The sequence below is a fragment of the Taurulus bubalis genome (assembly GCF_910589615.1).
Source record: "Taurulus bubalis genome assembly, chromosome: 11".
Classification (NCBI taxonomy): domain Eukaryota; kingdom Metazoa; phylum Chordata; class Actinopteri; order Perciformes; family Cottidae; genus Taurulus; species Taurulus bubalis.
The window spans coordinates 18,417,053-18,429,346 of record NC_136599.1 but is presented as its reverse complement, the minus strand read 5'-3'; the positions used below and the strand labels follow the sequence as shown (position 1 = coordinate 18,429,346).

At 40.4% G+C, this 12,294-nt stretch overlaps 1 protein-coding gene across 1 annotated transcript in view; it reads left to right on the top strand.

Annotated features, from left to right (window-relative positions):
• The window catches only part of acot7 (acyl-CoA thioesterase 7), a gene marked incomplete at its 5' end in the record, with an annotated part of 45,686 nt that overhangs the window by 666 nt on the left and 32,726 nt on the right, over positions 1-12,294 (top strand). Inside the window, 3 exons of the mRNA XM_079226134.1 lie at positions 887-1,004; positions 3,152-3,308; positions 12,138-12,229. Coding sequence (XP_079082260.1) covers positions 887-1,004; positions 3,152-3,308; positions 12,138-12,229 — 367 coding nt within the window. The remainder of the gene's footprint in view (positions 1-886; positions 1,005-3,151; positions 3,309-12,137; positions 12,230-12,294) is intronic.

Sequence of the window (12,294 nt, the reverse complement as noted above, 5' to 3'; positions counted from 1 at the left end):
CGTATTCTTCAGATGATTAATTATTGTTGTATCCATAGACACAACCTGAACACGACTAATGCACAATCATCTCTACTTGTAAACAACGACTTTCCTGTGGATTGCTAATGGTGTCAAGATGTGGATCTCCTGGCTTCGTTTTGGAACACACCCTTTGTCAAGCTTTTCTGTCTGATTCCCATGATTAGTCAGATCTCAGTGCAGCGGTGCGTTACCTGGCGTGTTTGTGACCGCACTGAGTATGTGAGCAGGTTAGATTCTAACTGGTTGAACTAGTTCAACCCACACACTGAGGAAATGGAAACAGCTGAAGTACATGACAGCATGCCAGCATGTCAGTAATACTACTGTATCTAGTCATCAGATAGACGTGGAGGATGGAGTCAAATTCTTTTTGAAAATACTCCAGCGATAACGGGTTTCGCTTGATAGAAGTCCTCACAACTCATGAGTACATCACAGCAGATATGTCCCCATTGTCCTCCCAGTTTCAACAAACGACCTGTTAAAGCCTGCTTCACCTAAATATCAGCCTGATTCAACTGAATATATCAGAAACTAAACATGTCAGGTGATTGAAATGCTCTTCTTAACTGCTCAGTAACACACAGCCTCGGCACATCTTATGTTGTTAGCCCAGGCCTGTATTTTAAGCATTTAGCACAGATGTTGTTCGAGTTAGAAGAGTTTTCAAAATCATTGATCAACAATGTTACAATCTATTGCGGCTTCCCCTTCTTAAAAATAAAAGTGAACGGTCAGTTTTCAAATTTATTGATCAATAGTATATTATTTTTAAGCAAGATGCCATGAAGTCTTCTAACAAGATCCTAAAAACAGATGTTGTAATCCTCAGTCATGCTAACTAATCTTCTCTTTTCTGCAGGATTATGCGGCCAGATGACGCCAACATTGTGGGCAACGTCCACGGCGGCATCATCCTCAAGATGATCGAGGAAGCCGGATGCATCGTTGGCACACGACACTGCAACACACAGAACGGGGTAAGAGACGCCAACTACATTCAGACCATACCCATCTTGCTTTACTGCACTGTGCGTTAATAAAGATTGCAAGACTTCTATAACAGCTTTAAATCTCTGATGTCCAAACCGCATGCCTGCATTAATGATGCTGTTTGTCAGTATTACTTCACCCAGATTGTCTTGTTTTGACTTTTCACCTAGTGAACTTTTACTGGCTTTAACTTAATCTAAAATAACTGCATCATTTTGATTGTCATCTCACCTTCGACAACAATGTGATCATATCCTGCCGATTGTTCAGATAAGATATTAAGACAAACATTTACACATGGGACTGTTGTGATAAAGAAGAGCAGTGTATTCTTAAAATCATCAAAGAAATGTAAGTCCCAATTCAATAACAAAAAGACTTTCAGGTTTGAAGCTAACTCCTTTATTCTATAATACAGTGGTTCTCAAACCTTTTCTGTCGGGCCCCACCGCCCCAACAAAATTGTAACAAAATGGTCCAACTTTTTGTGAATCCTACCTCTGTGCTTTTTCAAATAATACAATAAAGTAATATTAATATAAGTAAAATAATAAGTACAATTATTATTATTATTTATTATTATATTAGCCGCAACAGACGGGCTAAAGAGCTGCATGCGGCTCCGTAGCAGGTTGCCGACCCCTGGTATAGCCGGTTCATCCCTGTTCTCTCCATAGTTTCATGTTGAAGTGTCCTTGAGCAAGACACTGAAGCCCCAGTGCTTCACAGCAGCAGACTACCCCTTAATTACTAAGGATGGGTAAAATGAAGAGAATAATTTCCCCACTGTGATATTAATAAAGGATTACATAAAAAAAACTAGAGGGTCGCGCCCCACAGTTTGAGAACCACTGCTATAATATATTGTCCACCATTTATACATGTAGAAGTTACTTGAGTGTTATTATATCTAATTTTGTCATGTTATATGAAGGGTCAGTAGGAGTTTGTCCTGGTGTTTGCAATTCCTTCAGGGTTTGAAGTATTTAAGATTTATGGCAGCTCACAATAAAGCACACATACCTATTTAACTTGGGAACAAGTTGCCATTGAAGTTACACTTCACATAAAAACACCCAGCGTGAACTAGGAAGATAAAGAATTCTGATAAAGACTCAGATCTTAAGATCTAAGTTGCCTGTGTCCATGCCCATCTTTCTCCCCTGATAACATTTTTCTTTTTGTTTTTTAAAATCTTTTATAGACATCTCGGTACATTTTAACTTGTCTGATTAGCTTCTCTGTGGAGTCAAGTGGCACTGGAGAAATTATGGTACAATGATCTATGAATGTTTGTTTTTTCCCCAACTCAGTTCCTGTTTCTTTACCTGGTTTTGATAGAAATGGTTCATGTCTGCACTAAACCCCTCAGTATTTGCCTTAGAATGATTGACACTTATTTAGTTACTGTTTTCGCCTGTTAATAAACTAACTCAATAAACTACCTCACTGCAAAAAAGTCCGATCAAAACAAGCAAACAAAGCAAAGCAATTATTTCTTAAATTAAGTCGGGATGTATTCCTACCAGAAATAATTTAGTTTAACGTAAAATAAGATTAGTGCTATTCGTGTTTCTAGATAACACAGACGATACTGGTAAAGAGCCTAACCAGATTATTTACCTAGAATCTTCAGGTTGAGATCACCAGTTGAGAATATAACGTCATGCAAACAAACACTTGAAAAAAAAGTGGTTCTGTCTTGAAACTTCAGCATACTGGAGGTCCTGTAACAGATATGTCCCTTTTATCTCTCTAAACCAAACCCCAAATGAGATAAAACTGCTATTGAAGAGAAGGCTAGTGGCATTAACTTGAATTAAGTCAAACAGCTACAGTTGGAGTGCTACAGTTGTATATATTATTATTTTCAGTATCACTAAGCAAGTTAGATTAATTAATTTAACTTTGTTACCCTGCCTGCATAATAACATTACATCATTGCATCAGTCGTGGCTTTACAGAGTAATCAATTCAAACAACTCACACCAAATTCTCAGGCTGATGCTCAAGAAGATGTGTGCTGATGTTGTTTCTTCTTGTGGTGGTCATCAGTTGGGTGTGAGTGTTTTTGAATCTTGTGAAAGTATGTACGATATTGGTATACGTTTTAGGTTTGCTGTTTCTTCTCTAGGACCGCTGCATGGCGGCTCTGGTTCGGGTGGAGAAAACAGAGTTCCTGTTCCCCATGTTCATTGGCGAGGTTGCCCACGTCACAGCAGAGATCACTTACGCCTCCCAGCACTCACTGGAGGTGCAGGTCAAAGTCTTAGCTGAAAACATCCTGACAGGTGACTTACTAATATTTTATACTTTTTCAACAGGCATATATAACTGTGTGATAATATGTTTAAATGACTCATGAACTGAAATATCATTACAGGCATATGATAGAAATTCTGCCGTTGTTTACAAAAGTAATATTAATAATGCTGTTACAACTCTGGTAACAATATATGGAATTTAAAGAATTCAGTTGTAGCCTGCGTTCACCTTTAGCCTCATTCTTACCCACATCACTGCAGAGGAGCAGAAAGAATGACAGGCATTCAGGTTCACAAGTATTCACAAGCAAGACGGACAAAACACACACTTGCATGAGGATACAAATATATTATACACATATACTACTGCTTGCCACCGATAATGTATGCTATAACTAGACAGGCACTCGGAGAGCGCAGTCTTCCACAAAGGCTATGCCCTATCTTGCAATGTTCATGAAAGTCAGAAACCATTTGAGTTTCCTCCCTGAGATTCTTGTGTGTCACCAAGTTTCATGGACATTTGGCCAGTAGTTCTTTTCCATTATTCTGCTGACAAACAAGTAGAACCACAAAACAAAACCTTGGCGGAGGAAATAACTAGGGCTGCAAAAAGACAAGCAAACCAAAACCAGAAGACATGGGATGAGTTTCAAACCAATGTAATGTTGAGTAATTACATTTAAAACATCAATTCATTTTTAGTCAATATTATTTTGGCTGCATGGCGTCAGAGTACTTACTCTCATCACTGCCATGCACACAAAGGACATCATTGACTCCTATGAATTTGGCTATACGTGGACCCGTTTTCTTAAACGTTTTCTTAAACGCTGTGAAGCAACTGTGAATGTAATAATCTATTTCCATCACAATTTGTTTGTATTTGTGGTCTTCTTTGTGTATTAATTCAAAACATTTCAAGTCCAAGTTATCCAGAGTCTGGTTCGGTCAGAAGGAATAAAAACAGACCTCTCTGTGATATTCTGCTATTTCACCAGTAGAGAGCAGCACACAATAAGTAACACAGCCATGAGAGGCATGAAAGATGAAACACTGCTTCCAAGAGGCTCTGCACTACCTTCTGTGACTTTCTGTGCCACAGAAAGTAGTGCAGAGCCATGTTGATTTCTAGTTTTAGAATGCTTTCCAAGTGGTGCAGTCTGTAATTAATCTATTATTAAGATATGTGCACATTTAATGCATGCTGTGTACACATGAGCGTGTGCACACACACACACACACACACACACACACACACACACACACACACACACACACACACACACACACAGGCCAGAGTCCCTTGAGAAAAGACGTGGGGAGGATCACATTGGGCTGACCTAGCGTTGTCTCTGAAATGCCAGTGGCAACAGTGATGCACAGACTGTCGGTAGAACCTCATATAACGCGCTGACTATACTGTACTGCTGGAGTTCATGATGATGAACATCTTCACCTATTAATACATATATAGACGCACATGCACAATATATCTACAATATATCTACACCTATTAATACACACACATGCACAATATATCTACAATATATCTACACCTATTAATACACACACATGCACAATATATCTACACCTATTAATACACACACACACATGCACAATATATCTACAATATATCTACACCTATTAATACACACACATGCACAATATATCTACACCTATTAATACACACACACACATGCACAATATATATACACCTATTAATACAAGTATACATGCACAATATATCTACACTTATTAATACACGTATACACACACATGCACAATATATTAATACACGTATACACACACATTCCCAATATATCTACACTTATTAATACACGTATACACACACATGCACAATATATCGCGCTAATGTTGGTGTGAATTAGTTTCAGTAGCATTGAGGAAATGTTTTTCTTGATGTATTACAAATACACTTTTTTTTTTTTTACTGAATTGGTAGTTAGAAGTAAGTAACCCAGATTAGAGCAACCCGTCCATCTTCAAGGCAGTAAGAGACAGGGAAGGAGACAGAACAAGAGAGTGAGACAGAGGCAGAGGCAGAGGCAGACAGACATATTGATGGGTAAAAAGATAGCACAGGGAATGAAAATGGTAGAAAGAGTGAGAGTAGGAAAGAGAGAGACAGAGGGATGAAGAAAAGGAGGTGTGAGAAACAAAAGAAGTATCCCCTAGACAGCCGTTGCCCTAGCAACAGGCTTGTACTGGTTGGTTGGCTGGTTGCTGGGCTGGAAGCTGGTTGACGGAGGCGGAGGCAGAGACATGAGATGGCAGGTGGAGAGCCGCGTACATGCATACAGGCATCGGCATGGACAGCCTGCTATACATGGCCTATCAGGAAGGACCCCGAAAAGGGAAGACCAGGAAGAGTTTAGTTTGATAAATGTTACAGTGCAGTGATCAAGGGTTTATTTTTATATTCTTTATTTATTCATATAATGGACAAAAACAATGTTTTACAAAAGCCAGTCCCTCTGTATTTTGCCACGACATCCTCGCATACTGTGTTGTAAATACACATTTTTACTTTTATCCAAAGCAACTTACATTTTTGTTTCTATACACCGCAGACACAGCAACGGGGAGCAATTAGGGGTAAGTGTCTTGCTCAAGGACACAACGAAAGGGACCAGCAGAGCTGGGGCTGGGGCACGAACCACCAGCCCTCTGATTGAAAGACGGGCACGGTAACCACTTAGCCACAGTATTGTTAGTGCAGTGTGGGTGTAGCGTAGATGAGCGTAGCTTAAGCTTGTGTCGCGAGCAGGCGAGGAGGTGAGGTCCTCTGGGACACATGGACCAAACACAACATCTGCCCAAACATATATATACATTAATGTCAGTCTAACAAAACAATAAATATTAAACATCTATATAAATCTAGGAGTATTTATGAGAATACCAGTCTACATTTTCCAGTACTGTGTCGTAGAGTGAGCAGACGATGTCCTCAAATCAGAAGTACAAGCAGTTTCTACATTAAAAGGAGAGGCAGAGGAGAGGCTGCGGCTTGGTGGTCTATGAGGTCATGGCTATAGGAAGTAGGTCAAATACGGGTGTGCATTTGAGTTGACACAGCTGCTATCCATGTGAACGTATGAATGTCCATATGTTTTTATAAATTAGATCCTTTTCCAACCTCAAAGGAGTTGTCCGTTCTTATATCAATAACTGAGAGAAAGGTTGTGTGTGGGTGTGTGTGTGTGTGTGTGTGTGTGTGTGTGTGTGTTGCTCTTTGAGCCCCGCATTTACATGCATCATTTTGCGAATTTGTGTTTGCATATGTGTGCATGTGTGACACAGTATGTTTATGCATAGTGGATGAATCTGTACTTGCATGCATGTGTGTGCGCATGTGTGTGTGTGAGTGTGTGTGTGTGTGTGTGTGTGAGTGTGTGTGATTTAATCAGTGTTTGGCCCTTTAAAAGGTTCCTGCGGGGCCGAGGGGGAAGAGAAGATAACGGGAGCAGACATTATTTGCTTCTGTCATGTCGGCTTAGCGTCAGGCCTCACACACTGTGGCTCAGTCAGACACGGACGCCAAGTGGATGTACCTGCACACACGCTCCGACACGACGCACGCACGCATCCGACACATACTGACACACACATGCGGTTTTGACCTCCGTGCATACAGAGCCTGATATGCACATGCTGACACATTCTGCATAGAAAAAGAAGTCACACGCCTACATGTCTTTACACACACTGAACACACACACTTCACTTTGAAAAGAAGTTTCATACTGAGGCAGGACTTGCAGGGTTTTACATGTTCTTGCTAGATCTTTTCCCAGGCAAAATATTGAATGGCTTGGACAGGAGTACAAAATAATATGTTTTACTGGTTGTTTATAGACTTGCATATGTGGTTTATATTTATAATTTGATGCACCTTTGTGTTTCATGCACACTTCGAGTGTCTGTATTTGTGCAGCCATGCATGTTTTTGCAATTTTGTGTGAACATCAATGCTCATGCTTCTTTCATTCTGCAACACTATGTAGATTACGCTGTGTGCACGCATCGTTGTATTTTTGCATTCATGTTTATTATATTATTGTGTGTGTGTGTGCGTGTGTGCGTGTGTACACGCGCGCGTGATGGGGAGGGAGGCAAGCAAACCAGGTTCCAAAGTCAGTCAGGCAACATCTCGTCAGGCAGGCCTCAGTCACGGCCCCCAAGGGGGAGGCTGCCGACTGTGGGCACGAGCCGTGATGATTGTCCCCGCTGGGGGGATTGCACATGCGCACTAATATACACACAGACCCACACACATTGGCACACACAGATTTCCACTTACCCATGTATGTACAAACATGCATGAAAATACACATGCATATCTCGGAAACTGCCAAGACACATAGACACAGACACACACAGACACACACACACACACACACACACACACACACACACACACACACACACACACACACACACACACACACACACACACACACACACACACACACACACACACACACATATATCCACATTAGAAAACTGCATGTGCTCAAGCACACAAACACATCCAGCTTTTGCATGCACACGCACCAGAACTACAGATGTGAAATTGCCAGACAAAGAAAAAAGACGGAACATTCACGTATGAATACACACGTGTTTGCACATAGCCACCTTTGGAACAAACACACATACAGAAAATTCCTGCAGAGGTGATAATGCTTGTGTTGCACGTACACTCAGGCATACATTTGCATAAACACAACATACACAGATTGTCCCCCCCCCCATCTCTCACACACACACACACGCATACATACATACATACATACATACATACATACGCATGCATAGAAAGAGCTGAGAGCAATGCATTGTGGGTTGAGTTGAGGTTTAAAATAAGCATGACAATTCCTGCCATGATCCTGGTTGGTCACACAACTGCACATGCTTAAAGAATGATCTGTAAAGATACACACACCATATTTTGATATATATATTTTGGTTTATATTTAGCTCTACAGCTCATTGAAAAACATTAGTCATACCTGTCTGTATTATTTAATTATCCAGTCATGATCACCCACAGCATGAGAGACAATCTATCAAATAAATATAACATTTAATACAATGATGTAAAACAAAAAATACAATGAGCGTAACATATTTTCCACAGGGCGTAACAGAGGTCTGTTACAAGACAGGCATTACTGCAACAGGGTAAAAGAATCACTTAATAATCCATAAAATGTTGCACAAATATATCATAATGCTTAACACAAGTATTGTATATTTATTTTCAGCCAAAGTGCTCTACACCACAACTTTACTCGTGGCATGATTTCATTCATCCCTATCAAGCTATAACATCCCTAAGTGGGCTTTTTAGTGTCGTTACAAGTATAGCTTGGCTCAGCACAATGGAAAATCTGTGTTTTTGATCATGGGGATCAAGCACTGAGAACGATCCTCACTGCACTGTCTCTGAGCTTGGAACATGGTATGTTCAGGAGGGAGAAAAGAAAACAGGGGGGTTTTCTGCTCAGAGAAAGAATGAAGGATAGTGGGCAAGAGTCAAGGGGGAGAGCGGAGGGGTGAACGAGTAAAACAGAGCGATAAATCAAGTGAAACTGTTGGAGGAGAAAGAGATGGATGAGGGGGAAGGGGCTGTAAAGGGAATGAGGACAAAAAAAGAGGAGGAAAGGAGAAACAAAATGAGAAATGAAAGATGTTCGAGCAAACTGGAATTTGGGATTGTTCAAAGCACTGAAAATGTGCGTTTAGGAAACTTCAAAAATGGTATGAAGTAGTGATTGACGCCTTAAACTTAGATTAAAGTGCATTGGATGATGCATAAGGAGTGCTAGAGGGATCTTTCTCCCACTTCAGCACCCATGTGAACACTCAAATCAGTACCCAAAAATGCTCTAATTTATAATTAAATATGGCTGAGCAAAGTGTTTGAGAATTCTACTGCCTATCAGACAGTAAAAAAAAGAGCTGCTGGAGACCAGCTACTGGTTTGCTTTGTAGTTAAAAACCCAATTTGCTGGATTTTTGTCCCATAATGAGTCAAACGTTTTAGGATAAACACACTGACAATCTGAATAATACGATTATTTTTTAAATTTGTTTTCAGCCTGCCAGACTCTCTGGCTGTAGTTTCCATTGTTGCTACAGTTAGATCAGTATATTGTATTACTGCTTTCTGTTTGCTGATATAATTCTGTAAAATCAGCCAAGTCATGCTACTTGGATTGTTTCCTGTGTAATATACTACAGCTCACGGACAGTTCTTGCACATTGAAGCACTCAGTGCTTGGCTGCACCGATACACCATCAATTAAAAAACATAGCACCATCACTGCCAGGTGCCATTTGTCTCAGCTGTCATCATCGCTGCCAGAGTGCCCTTTACATGCATTGTTCTAAAGCTGCCACCAGATGAACTTGAAAAAGCACGCACAAAGTCACCGTGCCATGTTTATTGAGCATTGTGCCACACAGTGTGGAAATTTGAGTTGGCAGATTTGTGGAGCTTGTGTTCAGAGTGGATGCAGCCAAAACCTTCCTATTCACTAATTCATTAATGCTAACTAAGTAAGCCAGCTGTCCCTCCTGATAGTGGAAACCTCTCCTTCGTGACTGAATTCAGTTGCACAGAAACCAACAGATACAATAAATTTCCCATTTCTCAGTGTTGACCAAATGATTTTACAGCCATTCTACAAGATGAATATGTCGCAGGAAAGCGCACGTTACGACTGAGGTCTGTCACTCGCTTTTCCCTCACAAAGTGTATGCTACTGCATGCATGTTGAGGAACAATCCGTGCCGTTTTGGGAGACACACTGTGAAGGTAATACGGGTGCAGCTCCGGCAATGACATGGTCAAACATTGACATTGTCTTCATTTGATGCAGAGGGATTTTAAATTCAAAGCCAGTTCCCTGGTTACATTCTGACCAAAAAAGGTCGTTCGGCAGACTGGGAATGGTTCATTCCATTGGTTCACCCTCCGTCCCTCTCTCACTCCTCCTCTTCCTCCCTCCATCCTAAACACAGTTCACTCAAAAGGTCCAGCAGGAAGCTAATAATAGACTGGAGTCACTCAGTCTTGGTATAGAGTCAAGGATATGTAAATATGCCTTTCTCCTGTGGGCAACTTCCTGGTTGCAGGCAAGCGTGGGAGCCAATGAGAGGAGAGAAGCGCGGTCGGCATGGCAACGCGGCCCAGCTGTCTGCACAGTTTTAACTCGGGTGTAAAATGCAAATGTTATTCCCCAAGAGAAGTCTGCCATAAGCCTCTGCTCCCACTCTGTTCTCTTAACTTCACATTTCCAACTGCGAAGTCGCCGTCTGTTTACCGTTGATTAGAGTCCACACAGTAAAGTCACAATTCTTCACTTTCATTGCTACTTTTTCATTTGATAAATGTCCTATTTCTAGGCCCATGTACATGCAGTGCACAATTATGCAGCTTTAAGTTCATGTGCATTTAGCACAAGTAAGAACAGTCAAACATGTTGGCCAATTGAATTCCATGGCATCAAATAAATGAATCTAATCAAAGGCTTCATCAGTCGTAAAGAGACTCATCAATCCACCAAGTACATACAAGTAATAGCCTTTAACACTGAAGGTAGTGATTTCATTTGAACCGGCTGGCCCTGTGCTGTCTTTAATCTATGGTCCTCCCCTGTGTGCCATAACAACCTCAAAATAGCCCCTTTCTCTCCGTTAGCGAATTAAGAGAAAAAGTGTAAGCAGAATAGAACTGATATCGCTATGGTAACCGCTTCGCCTGATTGCTATGAGATGTGATTTCTAGGAGTTTGATCTTCTGTTCTTTTGAGTCTTAACTTTCTGTGGGAAGGCAAAGCGCTAATGCCTCCAACCACCGAAACGTTTCATGTACTATATGGAGGCATATGGAAATGTTGGACCATATATCTCTTCTTGGGCCGATACGTACATACACTTCTCTCAAAGTGGATGACGTTGGTTATATAGAGATTTACAAGAGCGTTAAACTGTTCAGGTTACATACATTTTCCAAGATATTCAAAAAACAAAAAATAGCATGTAATACTATAAATATTTAAACACTTAAACAAACTAGCCAAATAAGAAACAAATACTTCTATAATGAGTCATATTTAATGCAGCTTTATTCAACACGTGTTTGTCAGTCCAAATGAGGTTTAGGTAAAGAACGAGGTCATTTTTGGGGGGACAGAAAGTTGAAATAATAGCGGTGTCCCATATTATGGAATTTTTCAGTTGACATATTCTTATAATGTCATCTACGTATTCAAAAACATTGTTCATGAAAATCTTTTCAAAGTCAAACTATGAGCGTCTCTATGTTTTTGCACTTGACACGTTATTGTGACACACTATTGTAAAGAAGAATATTTGTCCAAAGAATTTAATGAGTGAGTTGCCATCGTATTTCATCCATTTTATAATCATAACATGAAAATGCAGAGTTCAGGACTGAGGGATTATGCTAAACGTTGCACTAACCGAGGGACTGCGTTTAGTGAATGTGAGCTTGTGTTCTGAACGATTGTCTTTGAACAAAGTCCTCATTTGTTGTTCACTCCTTTGTCTGCAGAAGAAAGACTAATGTTCAGGCAGCGACACTGGATTTCTTAAAAACTAAATAGGCTTTTATTGGGCTATTAATGAAAGTGTCTGTATTCAAACTTGTTTGCGCCATTGTTTTATTTTCAAGAAATATTCAAACTTGTTGCTAATTGGTGTACAGTCACAAAACTCGTTTTGTGGAAGAAAGCTCTAAAATTCCTTACTGACATTTCCCTACGTACAATAATTCAACCTTTATTATTGTGACTGCAGGTGCCAAAAAGCTGGCCAACAAGGCAGCGCTGTGGTACGTCCCGTGCTCGCTGCAGAATGTCAATAAGGTCATGGATGTGCCGCCCATTAAGGTACATGGAAAGTTGGCATTTTACCTGTAAGCTTCTCTCTGTCTTTATCTGACCCTCGTTTCATA